At 45.3% G+C, this 25,816-nt stretch overlaps 1 protein-coding gene across 3 annotated transcripts in view; it reads right to left on the reverse strand.

Annotated features, from left to right (window-relative positions):
* EEFSEC (eukaryotic elongation factor, selenocysteine-tRNA specific) overlaps window positions 1–25,816 on the reverse strand; it is a 316,447-nt gene that overhangs the window by 282,530 nt on the left and 8,101 nt on the right. Inside the window, exon 1 of one of the 3 annotated variants that reach the window (XM_075550127.1) lies at window positions 8,578–8,641. The exons of the other annotated variants lie outside the window; for them this stretch is intronic. Within the exon in view, the coding sequence (XP_075406242.1) occupies window positions 8,578–8,626 (49 nt within the window). The 5' untranslated portion in view covers window positions 8,627–8,641. Of the gene's footprint in view, window positions 1–8,577; window positions 8,642–25,816 lie in introns of those variants that run through there. 3 annotated transcript variants of the gene reach the window in all.

The raw sequence follows: 25,816 nt of genomic DNA on the forward strand, positions 1-25,816 counted from the left end.
GCAAAATGATTCGTATCTAGGCACTTACAACAACACAGGAAGAGAAAACATCACAGCGACACACAAGCCTCCACAGGTTCAAGGCTTTAGGACAGTGCCTGACATAAGAAAAGCTCAGGAGCGTGAGCTGCTGAAAGCACTACTAATAGTACTCAATCTCCCTTCCCACAACAACCACAACTGGAAGGAATTATGACTACCATTTTCACATAGGACGAGTCTGAAGTTCTAAAAGGGTTAATAAGGAAATTGTCGACCATCGCTCAGCTAGCAAACTAGAACTAGAATTCAGACTTGAGTCAGTGCTAGTGTGAATCTGAAATACAAGACGGCAGAGTGCAAAATGGAAAGTAAAGAAAAGAAGGCCCTGTTGCAGCTCCTTCTCTTGTGCAGCCAACCCCGCCCAGGACCACATCCCTCAGTGGTGGGCTACAGACTGTTGAGAACTGCAGCCGCTGCCGTCACAGGTCTCTGCTGGCAGCAGGAGTTGGATGCACCCTCTGGCTTCTCTGGGGGGGCCACCAACACTAGAACCAACTGGGAAGCGACTGGCCAACAGGAATACGCACAGGCCTGAGGGGAGAGAGGCTGAGGTTCGCAGCAGGGCTCTGTCTGCAGAGGTGGACACTGGCACCGAGAAGCATCACCATGCCTTGCAGGCAGCATGAGAAGGAAAAGCGGCACACCGGGGGGTGTGGGGGTGGGGTGGACAAAGGTAATGTGTTTCCACTGAGAAGAATGAGGAGAAGCTGTGATGGATTCATCGCTCAAAGGAGTAATGAGTGGGGAGAGGGAAGAAACAGGAAACTGGAGCAGAGATGGAAGGAAAGCATCCTTTCCACCACATATCTTTTAGCATTGCTTGAATTTTCTGCCATGGACCTAATCATAATCCCAGATCTGTCACCTTCCAACTACAGAATTTTGGGTAACCACGTAATCTGAGCAGCTTTTCCTTGAAGCATTTAAACAACAACTCTTTCCTTCACCTGGGCACCTGCTCCAATGATGAAAAGCAAACAAACAAACAAACAAAAATGGACTGCAGAACATTAGTCCTTGCTTCTTTTCTTATTCCTAGGGACACGTGGGCAGTTAGGAGCCCACCCCGCCAGGGCGCTGCTGGGCACCCACAGGATCTGACGCTGCTGGGAGAGAAGTGTTCTCTAACAAGAAAGATCGTTCAAAGGAGAAACACTTCAAACTCCTTATCGCAATCTCCTGTATCCGCTGCCAAGTTAGTGCTACTTCCATTTCAGATCAAGGCTGCTGCTTCTTTTCCCCCTCTAAATCTGGAATCAGGATGGAGGCTGGCAGCATCCCTTGAGAACCAAGGGCCAGGGCTGAAAACACAAAAAAGTGCTCAGAATGCCCACCCGTTTGCCAAGTGCATGTGATCTGCACAGAAGAATGTCGGCACAGGCTGTGGGGTGAGGGGAGACACACAGTAACAAACACACAAACTGAGCATGCTCTCAACACAGAGAAGGGTTTGGGAATGGGAACAATGAAAGTTATTCTCCAAAGTATTTTATCCTTCATCTGCAGTAGAAAGCCTCTTGCATTGGATAGAAAAGGAAACCCATAGGAAACCTTGGAGACCTTTAACAGGGAGCCAGGCCACCCACCCACTTACGCCCAGGCTGGGTCCCCGTGTCACCTGCCCAAAGGACCTGGTCAGTCGACTCTGCCTTCCCAGGCCATGTCCTGGAGTGCCCTTTAAGCAGCCAAAGCCATAGCTCATGCCATGACCAAAGGGCAACCTGCTAACCAAGAAGGGTTTCCTCCCCAGGCACCAAGGTTTCCAAATTCCTGACATCAAGCAATAGTCCAAAGCAAAGTTTCCAAAAGGGAAAGATTTCCACAGAAAATGCAGAGTAAAGACCTATTATCAGCCCATATTGTTTCATTTTTTAAGTTACACATCTGATTTGCAAAAACTAACATTTCCTGCTGCCCCTTGTGCGACAAAGCAACAATTGCTGGCCCTCGGTGACCTGACGGTGCTAGGCGCCCGCCAGGCTCCTGGAGCTAGCTAGTGCTGTCAGAACCTTTCACAAGCGGGCCACGTTCCCATAACACGGGGTTTGGGGGTCTTCACCGCACAAGGTCCGAAATCCACACGCTCAGCTCCCTTCACGAACTGTCTCACGCCACCCTCACAATTCTCTAAAGATGAACCAACAGTGGGAAGCAACTAGCGCCAAGATTACACAGGCACCGTGTGCAATGCTGAGTGTCTCAATGAACTATATATCATACCTCCCAAGCTGCCTGCCAGGTAGGAAAAACAAACAAACAGGTATAACAGTTCTGGCTCTGTACATTTCTATCAAAGACATAAATGAAAATGTGTTCATCAAGAAGAAGATTATCAAAGAAATAGCTGTTTGCCCAAGCCAGACCATTATGGTCAGGGAATCATACAGCAATTCGCGGGGCGGGGGGGGGGGGCACATCTGGACGTATAGGATGCAGTAGGATGTAGCCACAAACTGAAATCCTTTTCAGTTTTGCTTGTAAATACCCAGTCTGATAGAGCAAAATAACTTTAGGTGCTTTGATCAATTCAATAAGTATTTTTTTCAACAAAGAAAATTAAGTTTTATCCAAACATATATGAGCAAAAAGGGAAAAAAAAAAACTGAGGTCCCTCTATTCCAACGATAACAATGCAAGTAATACATCCAAAAAAATTTGAGTAGTGTTACTCCTTTCCCTTGACTTTGATGGCTACAATTTGGTAACTTATGTTGGTCACTCCCAAACATGAATCTTGAACAATGAGCTTAGCTACCTAAAAAAATGAGAGAGAGAGATCTTGTAGAGGAATTTTTTTTACCCTGATAAGACAGTAATCTCCTGCCTTGCTGACTCAAATGTACTTGCATATTAATTGCTTCAGACCCCAAAATCCCTGCTGAACTGGCTAAATTGTGGGCCAAATTCAATAATCCAGCAACCTCCCATTCAATGCCTCACCAAGATAACTTTGCATGTTTAATTTAAAACTACCGATCGCTTTTAAATGAAATGCTAACGCCAGGCTCTCAGCCGCTGCCTGCACCAGAGCCACTGACAGGCAGCCTGTGAGTTGGCTGGAGGACACTAATCTGAGCAACCTTCAGACAACAAAGGTAAACACGGCTGGCCATCTCTCTTCCAAATACTATCTGGTCCCCCAAATCGTGCACTTAAAACTAGCCCCTTTATGCTAATTTCCCTGATATAGAGGCAATGAGATCTAGCCTCGGGTACTCAAATATTACCTGCACCGATTGTATCTGATTAGCAAGAAATACACAACCCTCCAGCCAATGTGAATGCCTGTGCTATTTTAGCTGAACTGACCTAAGGCATTTTTTTCTTTCTCTTTTGCAACTGTGTTCTATGTTTGACCCCTCTAATTTATTTTAAGTAGTTTTGCAAACAGCTTCCTCTCCCTCTTCCTCCCCCATGCAGCAGCATCTCACATTTCTCCTGCACAGAACATGTTTTGTCCACCCTCGGGAAGTGGCACTTGGAGAAATGGAGAGGCTGCTTCAGTAAAATCGAAATCAGAAATAAATTCCATTCAGCCAAAAGATTAAAACAACATCAAGGGTTAATTTTTATTTCAATAAAACAAGTTGAGATTAAACCTGTATTATCATTCACAACGACTTTTCTAACCTATGAAAACAAGAATCTTACTCCGAGGTATCGCGGTAAAACTGCCCAAAAAACACGTTATGTATAAGATCCCTCCCTGCATTGCTGCACTAATCACCATAACCAAAATACTTGATTGAATCTTTTCAAACCAAACATCTAAAGCTTGTTCAATAATAGGAACAACAATAATTATTATAGTAAAATGAAATTACAATAACAACAGGGATTTGGAGATTGAACAGAATAAGTAAGGTACAGTGCACAGTGAGAAGCAATTTTCATAGTATGCTAAAGTAAAGTAAAAAGGTTTTGATAGACAATACCAAAAAAATAAGGAGTCCATCTGAAATCATCTAGGTTTCTGGGCTTCTAGAGTCACAAATATTCCACTGTAAAGATTCAATATGAATTTCTGAGAAATGTCAAACAATAGATGAGTTTAATAAGAAAAAATGATGTCATTTTGTTCATGGATTTTACGTACTAATTCTCCCACTCTTCCTCCCCGGAGCTGAACCTGACTCTGTTTCAAGTACAAATCTCACTTATAAACTAAGTTTGAGACTGAATACAAAGAAGCAAAAGTTGGTTATGCCTCAGAAAGCAGTCACACAATCAGCGAGGTGCTGCTGACTTCCCAAAAAGAACTCTCTGGGGGAGCTGGATTGTCTAACGCTTCTCCTCAGCATCCAAAACACAAGGGACTGATCAAAACCACTTCCAGTTTCACTTTATGTCCTGGAAAAGTTTATGGGGAATAGGCTATTTAAATGTTTCATTTATACATTACATCCCAGGATCATTTTCATATTTTAAATTTATCCAGAAGAGACATTCATTTAATACAACTAAAAAGATCTAGCTTCGAAACAGTAAAATCTTCAAGGAAAACACTGACTCCAATGTTTTTAAGATATAAGTTGTGAGTCTGAACTTTGCTTTACATAAATAACGAGGAGCACATCAACTGATCCACAGTCTTCTGAAATTCACTTGGAATTCCAGGGGGTTTGCGGCTACTGCCATTTTGTTGTTGTTGTTGTTTTTTGTTTTGTTTGAGAACCAGATGGCCAACTTCTTTACATGAAGAACCCATTTTTATGGCTGCAATTTCTCCCGTCAGCTTCTAGAAGCGCTGCACAACAGCTGTCTGCTACTCTCATCCACATCTTTACCGGTCAATGTACCTATTTATAAAAGCGAACATTAAAATAAAAAGTCTGCTTCTCTGAAACGAAGTTGATAAAAGTATTTCTATATTTTAAAATGTGCACCCAATTGTCCTCTCACTGCAAGCAATCTAGGCCGCGGCGAAATGTGAAATGAAGGAATGTAGGAGGCTCTTTGGAGGTTGATGTTGTGAGATTTGGCCTGATATGGAGAATTTTTTGCCATTACTACAAAGAGGTGTTTTCTAGCTCAGCTAGAGATGAGCCAGATATTTCCAGAAATTTCACTGTTGTGCAAATCTGGGAGAAAACTGAAAGTCAGCAAGATTTGTTTTAAAATAAATAGTTGGTGCAAACACTTAAAAATATATGGTTTATGCTGATATATTTGAAAACTTGACCAAAAAAACCCCAAAACAGTAAATTAGGAGGAAAAAGAAAAATTATTTCTCCAGTTGAAAGGCAGACAACTCAAGTTTTTAGAAAACTGTTTTTCTGAATTTTTCCCTTACTACATATAGGCCTCGCTCGTGCTCAAAAAATATTACCCTACCAAAGACCTTTGGTTGAGGGGGGGGGGGTGTCCTAGTTTTAAAATGAGGAATTAACAAAACAGAGGTTTTTGAAATAGTCATATAGAACCATTTATAAGCTTCTCCACGACATTAAATCAATTATCTAGTATATTTATTTATTTGTACTACAGACAAAAATTTTAGCTTTTCTGAGAAACTACATTTGTGGTTGGTAATATAAAATCCTAAAAAAATACTGGAAGCTTTATTATCAGTAGTGAATGTTGTGATAATGATACAATGTTTATTAAAAGTTTATATTGGGGAGGAGGGGCTTCAAAAATTCATGGAAAAAATCCATTATCTTTTCATTCTCTTTTCCCATGAACTTTTCGAAGCCCTTTTGTGTGCAGCAGGTGCAGTCCTTCTCGTCTTTAAAACAGCTCTTCCCCACTTTGCTGACCAGAAAATCAAAGACCAGAGAAGTTAAGTCATCTTCTCGAGATCACACATCTAAAGAACGCTGAAGCCGGATTCAAATTCAGTTTCTCAAACTCTAGCCCTCAAGCCTTCTTTTAACTACATGTTTGCGCTGAAGCTCTGTTAGGTTGTTTTGTGTGGGTGGGTAAATGGGTGCCTGTCTCTGGGTGTGTAGGTACGCATTTCTTTAATGAGAATGCATAAATTACTCCAAGGAAAGCTGAAGTCTTTTGATTATATATATATATATATATATATATATACTTTAGTACAATTGCATTTAGTAATGACTGACACCCATCATCCTCCATACGTAACAAGCAAACTCATCCTGCAGACTGGTCTCTCACTGCAGACAAAGCAAACTGCTTTCTAATGTACCATCCACATTTCTCTGCTGGTTTCCCCTCCCATCTTCCCCTAAGCTGGGCTTCCCCTTCTTAACTCCCAAATGCACTCAAAATTTTACAGCCAGATCAACACAGTAAAACACGTGCATTTTCATTACTTCAAGTGTGTTCGTTTAGATTCTCTCCAACGAGATTATCCCCAGTGTAGAAGCAGAAACTAAAATCATTTACTATGTATGATATCAGACACTATATATCTAGTGTCTAGATATATAGACATTATATATCTATATATGCTGTTGCCTTTACAACAAAAGCAAGAAAAGCATACTCTGATAGATTCTCTTTATATCCATCAAGTATAACAAAGATTAAAAAATTAAATCATAATTAGCTAACGTCATTTTATTGAGTACCTTATAGGTCTCAGCCTCTAAGACACAAGAACTATCTACATCGTTTATTTTATTGGAGTCTCAAAAAGAATCTTCGAGATTTTTCTCCCCACTTTAAAGATGAGAAAAGTAAGGCCTACAGGGATGACTTGTCCATCACTACCAGCTGGCCACAGAGCTGGGACTCAAACCCAGGTCGGTGTGCTGAGCTTCTGTCACCACTCCTTACCAAAAGCACTAATCCTAGGAGTGGAAAACCTGCCGGGGAAAGAATCCAGAGCCCTGGTTACCACACGAGTACAACAGAACTGCGCATGGGTCAAACACATCACGCCGATTGGCTACAGAGTTAGGGTGCTACCAATGGAACCCACATTCTCCATATTCTGAAAGAGAAGTCCAACAAGCTTCTCCCAACACTGAGCATTTCCCAAATGCAGGAGCCATGTCTTTTTCACTGGTCTTACCAAAAGCCCGCACTGTGTCCAGTGGGCTGGCACAAGTAGCTAGGGCTCGCACAATGGTGGTGAAGCTCAACTTTATCTGGCGTGGGACTCGCTTTTTTCCATCCACACATCCTCCTCCAAACCTGGCTCCCCCTGACGCATGATGGCTGCCTGTGCTACAATCCCTCTAGCTAGCCCTCCCCTGCCGCCCCCAATTAACCTAGGGCCAGTCCCTGGCACCTCCCTTTGAAAACAATAGAACACCAGAGAGACCAAACACCGCAAGGAAGGAGATGGCTGGAGCATTCGGGACACCAGATTTACTGCCAGCCTCAATGCCTGAGGGGGATCTAGAGAGAGAGGGAGGGGTGGGGGCGGGGACACGACATTACAGGCCAAATGATCTGGCCAAAAAAACTGAGGAAGAGGTAGGGGAGGAAGAAGGGGAAGAAAAAGAAATTTAAAATGCTACCGGTGGCATCAGAAAGGGGAGGCCGGCTTTATCCTGCCCCCTGTTGCACAGCCCCGCTAAACAACGAAGCTTCCCCCACTCCTCTTCTCTGCCTTGAGAAAGTCTAGGGTTTCACTGCCTTCTCTGAAACATAGCTCTTACACGATGCTCAGTCCTACCGTCCGGAAAGCTGCCTCTCCCTGACCACCCCCGCCGGGCTGTGTCCCCGGTGCTGACTCTGGCAGTGTGCTGGTCAGCTGGATCAGTGGCAGCTGCTCCAAGTGCTGGGCCCCTGCTGCCACGACACCAGCCAAGTGCCAGGGAAGCCGGTGGGACTCCTCCTCTGCTTATTTCCGACAGGTAAGGACCAAGGCTTAGGAGAGTAGCATGCCCACAGCCAAGCAACCGTCCCCATGCCCAAGCAAACTGCGGGGAGGGGAAGTGCTAAGAGGCAACATCTAAATGTGGATTTCCCCGAAGTTGGCTGTTAATATGGCACAAGAAACAAAATACCAAAGTGTAAAGGATATTTGAAAATTTTAAATAAGTGTCAGCTCCAAAACACAAAAAGAAACGATGACATTGAAATGAATTAAAACGGAATCACATGTCTACCAAGCTATAAGCAAAGATCATCTAGTAACTAACTGTGTATTCGCCACTCTTGACGTGGGATGTCAGCACACACATTTCATTCCAGTGGGTGTTTTTTGATGTTGCAGGGGAGGGCCTCGAGCCCACAAAGGTTTTAAATCACCGAAGACACTCCCACCAGGTCCTCAGCACCCAGAGAAGCCTCAGGGGCGGGCGGCTGACAACAGAGGCCCCCCGCAAGCAGGTCCTGCAGGCAGCAAAAATAGCTTCCCAGCCTCTTCAGAGTTCGGTCCCCAAAAGATCACAGAGCAGTTGGGTCCACCATTCTCCCCTCCTCTGTCTGATAGCCTCCGGATACGCAGGAGCTGGGGGGAAAGCTGTCCGAGTAGTGGGTCAGGCCCTGAGAGGCAGCGCCGAGCCAGCACACTCGGGCACGCACAGCCCCTCCTCACTGCCTCCATTTGTGGACACCATTTTCAGCCTGTCCAAGTTTTCCTCGGTGTTGGTAAATATTAATAATTACCTCCAAATGCAAAAGCGAAGAAGCAGTTTGTGTTTTGAAAGTGGATCATAATTCAAATTGGAAGCTGACAAAAATCATTTGATGTTCACTTGAAGAGACCAGATAGGCTGTGCAGGAACATATCAGTAGGAGGACCGATAAGGAAAAGGGAAATAAAAATTATTGGTATTTACTCAGCCTGCAATGTTTGTGGAAGGAAACTCTTTTAAAAGGGAACACTTCAGAATGGTTATTCAATCTGAATTTTACAGATAGCACTGGAAATATTTTCTCACAGAATGCGCTCTATCTCTGCCATCATATCTCTCCGGTGCGCCGTTCATGTCTTTCATTGCAGGAATTCTCACTCAATTTTGCTCCATTATGAGCTGACGGTGACCCAGAGTATACAAAGCATTCAAGAATCTGCCTGGAAATTACTACCAAGGAACATCTGTCCCATTCCCCGCTTGCCAACCCTGCCTTGGGGAGCGAAGACGGAAAACAACCGGCGTCCACAGAGATACACGTTCATTCCCGTACAAACTAACCTCCTTTGGAAATCGAGGGTTCCAGCATTTTTCAGAAATTATGTTCCTGGAAAAACATGGCGTGAGCCTCTTTCAAAAGCCTACAACTCAAAACGCAGGCCCGTCTACTCAAAGCCAGAGCAGGCGCTTCCTGGGTGGCGGGGGGGGGGGGGGGGGGTGGGAGGTCGGGGGGCAAGGTTCTGCTCACGCTGCTGTCAAAGCCAACCTCTACATTCAATGCCACCCATCACGTAAGAGACTGAGGGCTGCCTCGCAGATGAGCATATCCCACAGTTTACGTGGCATCTATCTTACCGACACGTTCACTTTGGAAGATTCATGTTGCGATCACAAAAGATTACACGAAGACATCTGATTCCGTATATGGCTCAGCCTCAGCACCAGGCGTTTCTCCCTGATCGATGTCAGTGATCGAGGCAGCCACGTGGCACTTCCTATCCAGATTTTATTTTGTTTTCCTAGGGGCCAAGCAATGGGGGGTGCTCAAGGAATCAAACAAAACGGACAACCTGGCAGGAGGAGGTCTGTCTCTGGTCAACAATTAGTGTCTCTGTCTCTAGCTTCGTACCCAACAACCTCCCACCTTCCCTGTGGGGACAGAGGGGTTGTCCTCACAGTAATGATCCCTCACTATGTGCAAGAATATGCTTTTTCTCTGATACAACTCCCCTGCATCTTGGGTGAGCAAACCAGCTGAGAGAGGCCAGCGGTGTGGTGGGGTAGGGGGGTCACAACCCCTCCCACTTCACACACTGCCCTCCATCAATTCCTCAGTACCATGGCCCTGCGACAGTAGTTCTACCTTAAGCACTCTTGGGTCTCAACTTCCAGGAGGCCCCTGAAAGCAACAGGGCCAGGTTTGGGGAGAAAACAACAATCCCGTGATAAACTAGATACTGGGTACTGGAGGTGTGCACCAATACAGATCTTTCTGGGCTGAAAGTTTTAAAGAAAAACACCATGAAAGAATTGAAAATAGGCAAAGCCTTCTTTTAAAAAAAAAAAACCAGAAACATGTCCTATTTTAAACAGTTCATTGTGTTTCTAAAGGGCAGGGAAACTACTTTTTGTCTCCTGGAAGTTCCCTGCTTTGGCTCACTCTTGCAGAAAAAGAAAGGTGAGGGCAGTGGGGGTGATACTGAAGCCCACGTCTTCGACGGCTTTCAAAGTTCACTCAGATAATCTTTACCCTGATGTGGAAGGGACAAAATACACTTGACCTTTTGCTCCAAACAAAAATTTTTCCAGATGGGTTTTAATTAAAAAGCAATTGTTTGGCTTCTGAAATACTTTTTAACTTCCACCATTGTACACGCAAGCCTACAAATCATATTTTCACTGATTTGGATTTTCTTAAATCAAAACTAAAAGAAATAATAGCTTCCTTTTTAAGGAAAAAAGCTAGCTAGCAGCAGTTTCTGGGAAGGGTCAGGTGCCCTTAGAAGCCATTAAAGCTGTGGTGTGCAGTCGATTTTGTCTGGAAAAGACTGAGGTCATTATGGCTACGCTGCCCCGTTACCTACGCAAGGATCCTCTCCCTCCGAGACTGTAAGCAAACACTGCCCTCTTGTGCACCAGAGAGATCGGGAGTCAGGACGGAGGAGGGCGAAGGCTACTCCACCGCCCTGTAGGCAGCCTGCAATCCCACAGCTGGGTCTGAGGGAAAGGATGGCACACCTCTGTTCCCAGGCACTAGCTAAAATGTCCCCGGAACACTGCCTTCCAAGCCAGGTTTCAAGAAGAGGAAGAGACGTCTCAGCTGAAGAAATCAAAGCAAACCTAACGGACCTAACCTTATCTTTCCTAGAAAAAAGGCACTCCACTGGTCGCCAGGCTAAATTTTCTTACTATGTACTTCTGACAACTTTTACAAACAACAGGTGAACCTAAGCCAGGAGTATCTCTGTTTACCGAGAAGGCAGGACAAAGATCGTCCATTTGATTTTAGAAAGGAAAGAGGGAAGGGAAGGCCCCAACGCTGTTCTCCCGAGAAGAGGCCCTCATCTGCTCCTCCTTTCCAAAGAGCCCCCAAGCCGGGTGGGTCACTTGTTAACATTCCTTCCTACATAACCCGTGGGCAGGATGCTATCCAAAGAACAAATTCATGTTGCAAGAGTGCCTTAAAGGATGTGGGCTATTGTTTCCGTTATTAAGAACTGAGAAATTCAAAGATGGAGAAATAGCCCCTCAAGTCGGAGGCTGGGCTAGGCGTGCTCAGCAGGAACCTGGAGATAGGGGCTCCCTAAAATGAGTTTCTGATTCTAGATCTAAGCTACAAATCATGCAAATGTCTGCATTCACTCGGCCCTTCAAGACACAATCCAGGGCTGGGCAAGCCTTTCGCCCAACTTTCTGGGGGAAAGCAAAAAGGCAAAACGTTCCCCCGTGCATTCACTTCTGCCCAACAGACACCCCTGAGAGGAAAGGGGCCAGAGGACCACGTCTAGGGCTGTGTGGTCCCTCAAAGCTAGATAGGGACAGGAGCACTGGCCCAGGAATCAGAAGGCTGGGCTAGCTGCCAATAATAACATTTTTATTTAACGAGTTCTGTGACTTTAAATACTTCATCTAATATCTGTGATATCCACTTCTTGGTTTAGTGGATCAGGAATATTTTCTTAACCTCCATTTGGCCCATAAATCATAAGCAGCCAGTGGGTCGATGTTGAATGGCCAAACACAATCACAAAGTAGTGAAATGGTAATTCCTTTTATGCCAGGATTACTTGCCAATCCCTATTTCCATCTCAGCCCATCTCTCTACTGTAGGAGTCAAATGGAAGTTTATGGTACCAGAAACAGACAGGACTGAAACGGGTGAAGGCCGGCATTAATGCCGGGCTGAAACGGAATGCGAGCACCTCCAGAGGCTTATTTTGTCTTGCTTCCTCGCACTCTCCATCCGAATATCAGCATGACAAGACGTGTCCTTGCTTTTTGACCCAGAAAAACCAAGACTGACACAGAGTGCAAATATATACATTTGTCCAAATATAAATGTCAGGTCTGTTTCCTGGAAACTGGCTCTGATACAATCAGCTAGATTGACTCTCTCTGGTGTAACAGTCCCTAGCCGCCCACTGCCTCAGGGCTCTCACATATGCTATTCCTTCTGTCTAGAATACTTTTCTCCCCAACTCTCCAACAGCCGGTTCCTCATCCTTCAGCTTTTAACTTAAACTCCATTTCCTCAGAAAGGTCTTCCTGGCCCCCAAACTCAAGCAGACACCCCCCACACCCCTTAGTCCCTCCCTAAGCATCACTATCCTTCACAGAATTATGATTTACCCATTTTCAGTTACTCCTGTAACATCTGCCTCCCCAAGCAGACCGCGAACCTCTCCTATTCTACTCACTAATGCACACATAGGCCCTAGCATGTAGTAGGCTGGTATTTGTTGAATAAGTTAATATAAAGACACAGGTTTCCAGCTACATTATTGGAGTCTTACAATGGAAACCAAGCCTAGCCAGTTCTTCAGGACATGAAGAATTCAGGGCAGGGAATGAAAGCTGAAGAGCCAGGTTTAGTTCTCAACCAGCCGTCAACATGTCGCAAAGAGTCGATAACAGAATAAGCAAAGGGCACCCAGCGAGGTGACTGGAGCGTCATCCCTCTAACGATTCAAGCCTCTAATGGGACACTGACCCGAAATCCCACCGGTCCCTATTTCTGCGGTGTCACGTGTTTGTGAGGGGCTTTGGGTGTTCCTTTGAAAAGTCACATGAGACACTAAAGGTGTCATAGCAGGGCCAAGCAAGCGAGGAGCAACATCAGCTCTCTGGACTCTTCCCTCAGGACTCTTCTTTTCCCCCAAGAGAGTTTCATATCACCTCCAGCCTCCGGGTCGGAACAACCTGGGAGCGAGCTCCCGGGGCGTTAGCTCTAAGAGGAACTCGGAGCTACGCTGCCAAACAAGACCTGCAAGTAGAGCGGTCCTCTACTGGCGCACTACAAAAGCCCAAGCGGACCTCCTTTTACCTTCGGCAGAACAATCACTGGCATCGGCCACAGGCTTCCATTACGCTCATTTCCCCATCGCCAAGCTCTGGGGCAAGTTTAAAAGTCCCGGCCTGTCTAAGAATCAGGTCTGAATTAATAGCCTTCCTCAAAAGAGCCCCGGTAGCAAAGTGGAAACAGACGCACAGACAATGCCCTTTGAAAACCCCAGCAGGGACGGGGTGACAATGCCGCCCCGGCTCTGAAACCTTGAAGTTAAAGGTTCACAGAGGCAGAAGAATTACCAAAGTACAAGTTTGTTCAAATTTCCTCCGGCAGATTTAAACAACCAGGGTCAAGCTGAAGATCACGAGCAAAAACCTAAGAGACAACGCAGCCCCTTTGAACTGCGTGGAGAAAGGAAAATATACGGTCTGGGAAGGATCTATGTCACAGCTTTTAAAAATGTTCTTGGAGAGGTCACGCTGTTAACTCAAAATCAACCGGGTGGAGGATGTTTGCAAACCGCTTCTCTAAAACAACAGGGCTGCGGGCCTCACCGTGTGCGGTGAGCAGCACTGAGGTCACCGTGTTCCTGGCGTTAGTGTGCTGACCCTCTGCGGGGCGTGAAATTAGCCATCAGCACGGCAGAAATCTGCTACTCGTTAAACTACTTTGCTACGCAAAGTGGCCTGAAAATGAAATATGAGGATTGAATTTCCATTGAAAGATTAACTTGTCTAACCTCAAGGCAGGTTTTCTCCACTGCTGAACTCTGTTTGGTGTTGCTTAAAGCCCCACTGAAGGGTGGGGAACTGCTGCAGACAGGGAGGAATGACCTCTTCATTCATTCATGCATGCATTCATTCCATCTTTCATTCACTCTGTTCCAGGCCCTGGTCTGCACCAGAGTCCTACCCTCAATGGGATGGAGTCCAGGGGAGAAGTGAAAACAGTAACTGATAGGCAGAAAATGAGATCTTAAGGGTATGGGTTTTCAAATAAGGGTGTCACCTAGCACAGTCTGGGTAAGGGGAACAATGAGGCTCCTCCAAGAAATGAATGTCGCCAAAAAGTAGTGTGAGAAAGTGAATTCTGTCTGCCAGGAATCTGCAGGTACTTCATTAAGCCTGCAGACCTGAGGCGGCACCGGCAGAGATTCCATCGGAGGAGAAGCCTGCCAGCCAAGAAGCTCAGCCTTTATGCCAATGAGCAGCAACTGATGCATGTTAAAGGATGTAAAGTTGTTATGTAATATAAAATAACATGAATACATTATATTGTTTAAGTCCTTGGCTACAGAAGAGGGGGCAGTTTGAAGAGGAGAGCGGAATCAGCAAGAGTCTTAGGGGTTGTCCCCTTCGAGACGGGAGCTAATGGAAGCCTGTGCTAAAATGACAGCAATGGTGAAGAAGAAAGCAGTTCAGATTCGAGATTAGCAGAAGGCTGAGCCCCTGGGTGACACAGTCAGCATGGACGATAATCGAGGAAATGGTTCTGCCTGGGGAACGCTGGGAAGAATGGACATTCCAGAACAACTTACCTGTGTTCGTGTGGACCCTGTGGGCAAACCAAGAAACAGTTGTCCCAGCAGAACCAGGGACTTGCTGCATGGTTTAAAATCAGGAAAGATGTGTCACGGGTGTATCTTCCCACCAAGTGCATTCAATCTGAATGCGGAGCAAAAAATCCACGAAGGTGGGCTCTCAAGATTGGAAGCAGACTCATTACCAACCTGCGATGTGTATGTGAATCAACCTAGCTTGTTGAAAGCCAAGAGGACATGAAGGGCAGCGATTACAGCCTGCTGTCTGGATTACAGCTCAGTGTTTGGTTTTGTGAAACCCACACAAACCCTCACAACTGGCCCTACAGTGACAAGGTCATGATAAAGAGAGCAGAGATTGAAGATGCCGAAGGGTTTTATCCTGCTTGGATCCACAATTAATGCTCAAAGAAAAACCAGTCAGTAAATTAACTGATGTATCACATCGGGCAATGTTTTCTGGTGCACAAAGTCTACATAAAGTGTTAAAGGGCACAGATGTTACTTTGAACTCAGGTGTGCCTGATGCCGCCATGGTGTTTTCAATCCTCTCATGTGCATGTAAAAAATGGATATTGAACACAGAAGACTGGAGAAGTGATGCGCTTGAATGATGTTGCTGGCAAAGAATATTCAATATACCGCAGACGTCCAGAACAATGAACCAATCTTAGAAGTAGAGTCGGAATGCTTCTTAGGAGGAAGGATAGTGAGACTCTGCCGCATATACTTTGGATATGCTCTCAGGAGGGACTAGTCCCAGGAGAAGGACATGATGCTTGGTAAAACAGAAGGTCAGTACAAAAGAGAAAGACTCTCAACAAGATGGACTGACACGGTGACTGGAACAATGGACTCACACAGAAGAACAATTGTGCAGACCTCAGAGGATCAGGCGGTGTTTCCTCCCACTGAGCACAGGTCTGCTGTAAGTCAATTCTCTCAACGACACCAAACCACAGGCCTTGGGAAAAGAAGTAGCGTTTACTAGGAAGAAGCAGGTGGTAAGGAAGCCGTGAGGTGGTTTTGGAGATGTGGAGTCTAGAGCCTGGAGTTTCCACTGTTAGAAACCAGTCCAGGAAGCTGGTAAAGACGCAGGTCTAGGATCCCAGGGCAGCATAGAATCTCAGGCCAAGATTTCCCGGGAAACTGCCAGTCCTTATTACCAAACAGCACACAGAGAGCAGCTCACAGTCGAATCGACAGTAGACATGGAGCCCCCAGCCCATTTCTCAGGACATCCAGTCCTGACCCTTCAAATACAGTAACCATGGCTCATAAGTCTATTTAAATGCAAATTGAGTAAAATTTGCATGTTATTCCCACAGTAGCACTAGCTACAAGTGGTTCACACCGCTGTCTTGGAGCAAGCCCAAGCAGAGAGCCGGTTCCACTGTCGCACAGGGCCCGGTTGATCAAGTCCCTGCCAGGATGTTTTAAATACTGTTCTCCACAGCCAACGTACCTGTCAGCCCTCTCTCCCCATGCTGACTGCTGACACTCCAACCATGCTGCCCTGGCAGCAGAGCATGGCCTTCTCTACCTCAGTGGCCTACCTGTCTGTGCACTACAAACAACAGACTCTCACGAACGGTGGTCCTTCTTTGTAGTCTTTTTACCCTAAACCTTATTTCTGCCAACGGTCATTGGAGTATTTTGCCCATCATTCACCCGGCATGTTTGTCAAACATTTAATTAACTCACCCCCTATAGATAACTGGACATCCCTTGCAGAGGAGTAGTGGAGAGGAGATGAGTCACTCAGGGTTCAGTGTAGCCACAATGAAACTCAAAACCTTCCTCTAGTTCCTGAACGCTTCCTGCCCCCAACTATCATGATCCCAATTCTACCTTGCAAACCTGGTTAGACCAGAGGATGCACAGCGGTACAGATGGGATATGGAAACACAGGGAATCTAGGACAGATGAACCCCTCAGGACCAAGGGTGAGAGTGGCGACACCGGGAGGGAAGGGGGACTAGAAAGGGGGAACCCATCACAGAGATCGACATATAACCTCCTCTCTGGAGGATGGGAAACAGGAAAGTGGGTAAAGGGAGATTCTGGGCAGTGTAAGATAAGGTGAAATAATAATTTATAAATTATTAAGGGTTCATGAGGGAGGGGGAGCGGGGAGGGAGGGGGAGGGAAAAAAGGAAAATAAGGAGCTGATTCCAGGAACCCAAGCGGAAGGTGAATTTTGAGAATGATGAAGGCAACAAACGTTTAAGTGTGCTTTACACAATTGATGTATGTATGGATTGTGATAAGAGCTGTATGAGCCCCAATAAAATTTTTTTTAATTAACTCACCCTAAGGTGATGGCTGGCAGTGCTTCTCTTGGGTGAGGCAAGTGATGGTAGCTGGTACTAATGATTTCACGGGGTTTATATGGCCCTAGAGCTGGACGTTCCCCACCCCTGCCCTAGACCTAAGCTTTGAACATCATCTCTGAACGGTCCCTGGACATCACTGAAAAAGCACACAAGGGGCTTTGCCATTAATGACAAGAGATCCTAAAATTCATCTGGAGAGCTCAAAAGCAGAGAAGGCTGGGCTCTCGACCCAATGCTAAGTGACCAAGGACGAGCCACTGACCCTCGTGAAGCTTTAGGCAACCCAAGTAAACTAAGGATAAAAGACAAAGCCACAAGGCCAGACTGGACAGGTTCCTGAGGCCAACTATGTCAGTGCTCCCAAATTTCAAGCATTAATTTGAAGAAAAAAAAAGTCGGATTTATCTTTCAGTAGCACCTGTGCATGCCACCAAATAAATATCCTCAGGAAGTAGGTTAGAGACAAAGGAAATTATTTTCGTCCTCCTGAAGGCCCCAAGACAAGAGAGGCATCATCATAGCACAAGAGATAAAGTCAACTTCTCTCTCAACAGCAAAAGTTGTTTTTTCTCCTGCCAAGAGAAGATCACCCACATTAACTAAGTCTCCCTCCCTCCCTGCCCACCCAACAAAGGCCACTTCAAAGCAGCAGGAGCCTAATCACACAACACAAAAAATAAAAGACCCAATTAGTGAGAAAACAAAACGCAAATAAGCCACGGGAGAATGGAAGCGGAACTCTCCATTTTTGACAATTTGACTTATAAGCTGTTCCTCAAGAGCCACCATTTTCTACCAAAGTGGCCTGGGCTGAGCTGACAACTGCACCATGGGCAAAGGGCACCCTGCAACCTGCAAGATTACCAGGCAGAACTAGCTCCACCCCCAGCCCTCAAAGACTGGTGGGAACAGGGAAGCAAAGGAGCTAGGGCAGGACATGCTCCCCAAAGGTGTCTCGCTCCTTCCCTCTTCCTTCTGAGCGGCTCGTGGTCCTCAATCCGCACACCCCCACAGCTGCCCGAAGCCCCATGTGCACTCCAGATTGTGTCTCCTCCTGGGAGGGCTACTCTCAGTCACAGGTCTCCTCTCAGACTCAGTTGAAAGCCTACACAGCCTCTTCCCACCAGCGCTGAGCCCTGCCTGGCCCCTTGACCTCATGCCCTATTCTTTCCTCTGTGGATGTCACAGTTCAGTCCTCTTTTCCCAAACAGAGCACTTGCTCCCTTGTCTCTTCCCCCAAAGTCCTCTAGTGTGCACGACAGCGCACACACACCTGCTCCTGATGCCCTACCTAGTGCAGGCACACTCACACCCTTGGATTTCTGACTTCTACTCAGCTAGCCCTGATGCCTGCTCCGCCCGTTCCTTTGCTCTGCCTGGGGATCTCCAACTGATCCTGGGAGACCAGGCCCAGGGTCCTCTCCTGTGGCATGTCCCAGGTACCCATATATGAGTGCTCCTCTTGCCCCCTAACTCTGTGCCTTAGCGTAACTGCCCATTTGTGTGCTCCCCAACTACCACCACCACCATTCTGGACTAGGAGCTCCTGGAGAACAGACACTTCTATGGACCTGCCCTCCTCACACCCCAAACAAAGCTGCTCAACATGCATATACAGAATACCTGGATACGTGGATAAAAGCACCAAGAGCAGCACCACCTAACCTCCCATCACACTGGCTCCCAATACCCTCAACACGGGTGCCAGTCATATACCAGAGGGCAGTCACCTGGAGAACATGGGAAGCCCCCAGACCCACTGCCATTGACTCGAGTCTGACTCACAGTCACTTTGTGGGGCATTTCCGAAGCTATAAGTCTTTAGGTTAACTGACAGCTTCATCTTTCTCCTGCTGAATAGCTGATGGGGTTAAACTACCGACCTGGGGGCTAGCAATCCAATGCTTACCCAACAGTGCAAACAGGGTGGGCGAGCAGAGCTTTCCTTGTGCATTCAAATCTTCTCATGCTTGTAGTAAAGGCCAGATGATAGGTTTTAATATGAAATTGCCTGCTTTTTAAATGCAGGCAATGAATCTTAATATTTTGAAACATATGGGCCAAACAAAACCTTTCTACCTATAGGCTAGACTCAACTAGTGGTCCACCATTTCTTTTCCCAGGAAAAGACCTTCATGTGATCACTCCTACCAAGGAACACACAGGCTGAGATAATCTCTCTCCTGCACTGGCACCAAGGACAGAAGCAGGCAGATTCAGGAAACAAGCAGAAGGGGTCCTAGCACACCTTCCATAAAGAGCCAAAGGCTACAGACGTCTAGCACAGTCCTCTGTCATAGCCCACGTCATGTTTTAGGCAAACGCGATCCTGGGCTAAAGTCAGGATCAGCTTCTCAGACAAAGGCCACTCATGTATTTAATATGTATTCATTTATTCGAATATAAAATGTCATGAGTAAAGGCAATTCATAGAAGGGGCGAAAATATTTGAAATTATATATCCAATAGGGGTCCATTTTCCTGACTACATATAAAGAAATCCTACAAGTCAACAATGCAAAGATAAACAGCACAAGAAATAAGCAAAGGCCTCAATAGTCTTCTCTTGAAAGAAAGCACACAAATAATGAACAAGCAGCACATGAAGACCCATTCAGCATCATTAGCAAACCAAAACCACACTGGGAGAGCACTTGCACTTGCTGTCACTGCTGCCAGAGAGTCAATGCCACTTCACGAAGGCCGCCTGTGTGCAGACTAGAACCATTCATGGGCTTTTCAAGACTCTAACCACCATCATCAGCCAAATCATCAGCCAGGCCTCGGGGTGGGTGCAAGCTGCCAGTTTTGGAGCTAGTAGTCGAGTGTTTAACTGTTTCCACCACCCAACTGTCTCCTACTAGGGATGGCTACATGAGTCAGACAGACAATGTTAAGTGTTGATGAGAACGTAGGAAAATTAGAAACCTCTTCTATTGTTGGTAGGAATGTAAAATGGTGCAGCTGCTCTGGGAAACAGTCAGGACCTCAAATGACTGAACAGAGAACTACTATATGGTCCACTAATTCCACTCATAAGTTTATGCCCAAGAATTAAAACCATATGCTTACAAGGAGGCTTGTACACAAATGTTCAGAGCAGAATCACTCATAACGGCCAAAAGTAGAAACAATGCAATGCTTATCAACTGATAATCAACAGGGGACAATGAAAGGCACCACCTCCACACGATGGAGTCCTAGTCAAGAAACAGAGTCCTGATACCTGCTCCGACATGGATGAGGGTGGGCGACATTACGCTAACATGGCAGGTGAAAGAAAGCAGTCGCAAAGGGCCCCACAGGGTAAGATTTCAGTTATATGGGATGCCCACAATAGACTGGGGTCAGATGACTGCTGATGGGTAAAGGACATCTTTTGGGGGATAAAGAAAATATTAAACTAAATTAGCTTGTAGCAATAGCCACACAACTCTGAATCTACTATTAAAACAATGAGCTGTACACTTTAAATGGCACATCTTACGGCACGTAAACTATGCATCAATAAAAATGTTTTGTATTAATCTGGCTAGACCAGAACATGTATACTGGTACAGATAAGAGCTTGCAACACAGGGAATCCACAACTGATAAACCCCTCAGGACCAATAAGGGGAGCAGCAGATAATAGGAGGGGAAGGGAAGGGGGTGGGGGAGTAATGGGTAACCAATTTCAGTAATCAACATAAGCCACCCCTCCCAGGAAGATGGACAGCAGTAAAGTAGGTAAAAAGAGACAGAAGTCAGTGTAAGATATGGGGGGGAAAAAAAGAATATAAATTATCAAGGGGTGATGGGGGAGGGAGGAAAAAATGAGGAGCTGATACCTAGGGCTCAAGTAGAAAATGTCTTGAAAAAGATGATGGCAACATATGTACAGAGGTGTTTGACACAATGGATATATATAGATTGTGATAAGAGCTGTAAGTGCCCCCTATAAAATTTTTTAAAATTTAAGTATAAATACATTCAAGTTTTTTTTTTTAATGTTTTGAATTGTATACCTACTATGTGCCTGGGCCCTGGAGTAGAGATGATTCACATATTGTCTCTGTTTGCACAGAGCTCCCAGGCTCCTGGGACCAAATGATGTGGACACTAGCCTTCACCAAAACTGAGGCCGTCAGGACAGGACACCTACAGCACCGGCCAGCGCTGCAGGCGCCACAGTCCTCTGCGTCCTACCCACGCACTCCCTGGGAAAAGGGACCATTCGACTTTAAGTGCCAAGACAAAAACGCCTCCTCTCCGGCCTGGCTGAGGCTCCATCAAACAAAAGAATGGCAGGCAGGGGAAATATCTTGGGTCTTCATTTACAGGTTGCTTCCTGGGATGCCTGGCCAGATCTTACTCGAACATGGATGGAGTGATTTTATAGAAAAACCCAAGAGACGCGTGCTGATAAAAAACAAAGGAGATGCTAAGTGAAAAGTTTAAAAGCAATTAATTTTAAATGATTACAGCTTTACCAAAAGCTGTGGCTATGATTTCCTTCTGACTTTCATTATAACCTTCAAGCAAAATATTTGCCTCAAGAAGGCAGTCTTTGCATTATTTTCTATTCCTAGCATGACTACAAAAATATTCTTTGATTTAACATTTGATATGTTTTGTTCTCAAGGGCAAACCCCATGAGAAGAAAAATGTACCCCAACAGAATGAAATATGACTACCTACTTCCATTTTTCTTTCCTGTTGGTTCCTGCCCAAGTATTCTGCATTAATTTAAACTCAATGCTATGTCTCTGATGTTGTACTACTGTCACCCAAACCAAAGCAAAGTCACCTGCTGTCCAGCACCGGGAGAAAGTGCAGCAGACAAAGCTTGAGTTTAGAGTCTCCTGGAGACAGCTAAAGGCACTTCAACTTGGAAGGAAATCGGGTAGGAATCAGAGTGTGATAAGGACCAAGCAAAACAGAAAAACGTATTTGAATAATGAGAGGCACACTTTGAACAAAAAGAGGTTGATTCCTGGTGGACATAGAGGCTTTGAGGCAAGGCAATGCAAGAGACTCCAGTGTCACACACCACGTACACGCACATAAACATCGGTGGCTACCAGGAAAGAATGCGAGGGGAGGAGGGTTCACTTGGGGGTTTTTTGGTGATGAGAAAAGTAGCACAGACTCTGGGTGCAAGGAGCACAGCTTAACAAATGTAACTCACGTGGTGATGTAAAGACGCCACTAGGAAGAGCACACAAAAAACAGGATGTGTGCGCTCAAGAGTATGACGCACACAATTTGGCAACAACAACCAAAAACTAAGTATAGAGTCACGTATGTAGGTCTATAAGCATTATGGGTGTGGGTAGGTACAGGTGTGCACAGATTGTGCACAGAAGTGGCTGTGTATATATGTACATATAGAGGCGTATAACCATATATATTCAGAAAAGGCCACATTCTTCTCTGACACAACCAAATACCTTAGGAGAACAGTTTTCTTTCAACTCAGTCCATTGACACCGTAAAGTTTACATTCCGCATCCTTCTGTGGTGAGTGGCATCTGGGGTCTTAAAAGCTTGTGGCCAGCTATTTAAGACACAATCATAGGCCTGTACAAATGAGGAGCAAAAGAAAAAATAAAGAATGCCATTATCAGAAAAGAAATTAGTCTACAGGGCTAAGAGCCTATACAAGCCAGTCTCAGTTTCCCTGAGACCAGAAGAGCTAGATGGTGCCCAGCAACCACCACCAACAATTCTGATCAGGGTCACATTAGATGCACCCAGATAAAATGGGAGAAAAATGCAACAGAGCAGAACTCAGTCTTAAAAAGCACACATTTATTGGACCAGTTTAACCTTGAACACAAGGTTGCTGTTTAGCAAAATAACAGATTGGTACAGAAAACAAAGGATATTGCTGTAAAGTAAGAAACTCGATTTAAAAAGCCATCTATATGAAACCAAAAGGTCAATAATTACTCCAAAGCAAATAGAAGACAAGGCTAAGGGAAGCTAGCGCACTGAAACAAGACCAACCAGAATGCAATAAATGAGAATACAGACACACTGGGAACACTATCACTGGACAACTGGTGTAGAAATTGTCAAACGGGAGTCTAGTTTTTATATGAACTTCCAGTAAAAGTACAATGTTTTTGTTTGTTTTGCTTTTTTAAGCACAAGAGAGAGAGTCTAGTCAGCCTTGGCTTTACTTGGTGGTAGAAGGCATCAGAAAAATGATCCAGGGAGAGAAGTTCCCAGTGACCGTGTGCACCCTCTAATAAAGAAGACCAAACGGGCAGCTCCCTGAGCGCACACAAAGCGACAGGGAACTAAGGCCTGACAGATCCTGCGATCTAAAGACGTGTGGTCAGGGAAGCATCCCATTTATATCAACTCTTTCAAATATGCCTCCGGATTTTCGGACCACTATGTCCGACTACCATAATTTAGTGTAATGAATCCTACACAGAGCATCGTAAAAGATGAGGAGCAAAGAAAATAGTCTCTCTCCTTTTTTTTTTTTTTTTTGGCAAGAGCACATTAGGATGAAATGCCAACTCGAGGCCTGCCTGGAACTCGGTTTCTCTCTGCTTGAGCCTGGCTGTTTTCCAGACATTTATGTTGAGGCAGTGTGAGCAAACCCACACTTACTCACACACATGAGCACTGTGTGTCCTGAGTGCACCACATCTCAAACAAACTGCAAGAAGACCAAAGGGGCTTCGTGGAGGATCCCAAGCAGACACGTGCTTTCTACACATCAGCACCAAAAGTTCTGAAAGCTGGAAAAACAGAAAAAGCAAAGTATCTAACCCTCTCCCAGGCTCCAGAGGTGAAAATCTCCTGGGCTCTTCCTTGGTTTTACTCCAAGAGTGACCCTGAATCAGCCCCACAGTTCTGGGCAGTTCTGGGCAGGGCCGCCCCAAGAGGAGCCACTGCGTAAGCAGAGGGTACAAGAGGCAAATGATGCTGGGAAAAAAGTGGTGGCAGACAAGCTGGTGTTCATTAACAACAAGAACAAAAGACCGGCAGACAATACACTGTTAATCCTAGCAGCCACCAGAGAACTATAAATTGCCAAAGCAAGATACCAACATTTCTCAGCCCTGCTTTTTCCTGCCAGAATTAGATTGAAGATGATTCTAAGTCCCTCACCCCCTGTCCACCCAAGTCTTTAAAACATACATTACAGAATCTTTTGAAGTTCAAACCCTGAAAGATTTATGCCCTAAAATGGATTAGAGAAAAATATTGCCCTGAAACACAACTCCATGGGGCTGGAGTTGACAGGTACACTTTTTCATTCGCGTGGAAAGGGCCAGAATACGGGCTTTGTAGTCAGACACACTTGCGCTCAGGCCCTTCTCTGACACTTATTAACTTTGTTGCCGGACCTCGTGAGTCTCTGCGTCTTCATCTGTAAAATGGGAAGATCACCTCCTAGCTCACAGGACTGCTGCTAGGAGCTAAACAAAAAAGCACATACATAACACGCATATAGCGTAATGTGCTGCTATCATTGTTAACTCCACAGCGCCACATCAGGGCTTCTTCTATGGCCACACGGATTCAAAGGGGATAAATACCAACTTTCTCCACATTGAAAAAGGAGTCTCTTTCGGGTCATAGCCAATGAATGCTTCTGTGTGGGCGTGGCCTTCTAAGGATTCTGGGAACGCCTGACTTCCTCCCTGTAGGCGGGGCACACGGCCTCTCTGCTTCACCTCCCTGTTGACAGTCACATGCAGCTTTGCTGATGGCAGCCAGAGCCTGGAGCTGGAAGAGCCACATGGAGAGTCACACCAGCACTGAGCTGCTTCCACAGGACTACTTTCTACCTGCAGGCCTATGGTCTTCCTGCATTCTGCAGCATTGCGTGTGTCGCTGGAGTCTGAAGTGGAGTTTATAGGCTGGTATCAAACATAAGAGCTAATATCGGATTTATGGGCTTGCTCTGGACAGGGCTGGGATGTTTTCTTAATATACAATTGCTCTTGGGGAAAAATACTAGTTTCTTCTTAATGAAAGTATTTTGAGGAATGCAATAGAATGACAGAGACCTGCCTTTTAGATACCGCATATACTCGTGTATAAGTCGAGTTTTTCCAGCACATTTTTAATGCACTTAGGTGCCTCGGCTGACATTCGGGGTGGCTTATACGTGAGTAAATACGGTGTATTAAACTTCAGATGACATCCTGGAACTGAAAGAACTGTTTCCTTCTACAGAGGATACTGCATTCAGCAAAGGGCCTAAACCATTTAAAGAGAGCTCAATCGTTCAGGAACCCCAAGTACAGGCAGATGGGAGGCACTGTTCAGGACATCTTGCATCTTTCTAAAGTTTGGGCCTGATCATGTCACAAAGTTTTTAAAACTATCTAATGATGTGTTGAGTAATGTCTGGGGTCTTAGAAACTTGTAGCAGCCATTTAAGCTACAATTATTGGTCTCTACTTGTCTGGAGCCAAAAAAAAAAAAAACATGAAGGAAACCAAAGATTCAAGGAAGACACTAGACCAGGGAACTAATAACCCACCCACACAAAACCACTGCCTCTTTTAGCCTGAGGCAGTAGGACTAGATGGTGTCTGGCTACCACGACCGATGGGTCTGACCAGGAATATAGAAGATCCTGGATAGAATGAGAGAAATGTAAAACAAAATTTAAATTTCTTTTCAAGGGCCAGATTTAACAAGTCACTGAGAATTCAAGACCATAGCCTTAGTGGACAACAAGGTCAGTTATCTTAACATAGCTCAAAAAACAAAGTTCTACACCCTAATTTGGTGTGCAGGGGCTAGGCTCTTAAAGCTCTTAAGCATCCATTTAAGATACAGCCATTGGTCTCTCAACATCCCAAAGAAAGAACGGTGATGAAAATTGAAAGATACATTGGCAACAATCAGGTCAAAGAATTAATGAACC

Source organism: Tenrec ecaudatus, chromosome 5 (genome assembly GCF_050624435.1).
Source record: "Tenrec ecaudatus isolate mTenEca1 chromosome 5, mTenEca1.hap1, whole genome shotgun sequence".
In the NCBI taxonomy this organism is placed as follows: Eukaryota; Metazoa; Chordata; class Mammalia; order Afrosoricida; family Tenrecidae; genus Tenrec; species Tenrec ecaudatus.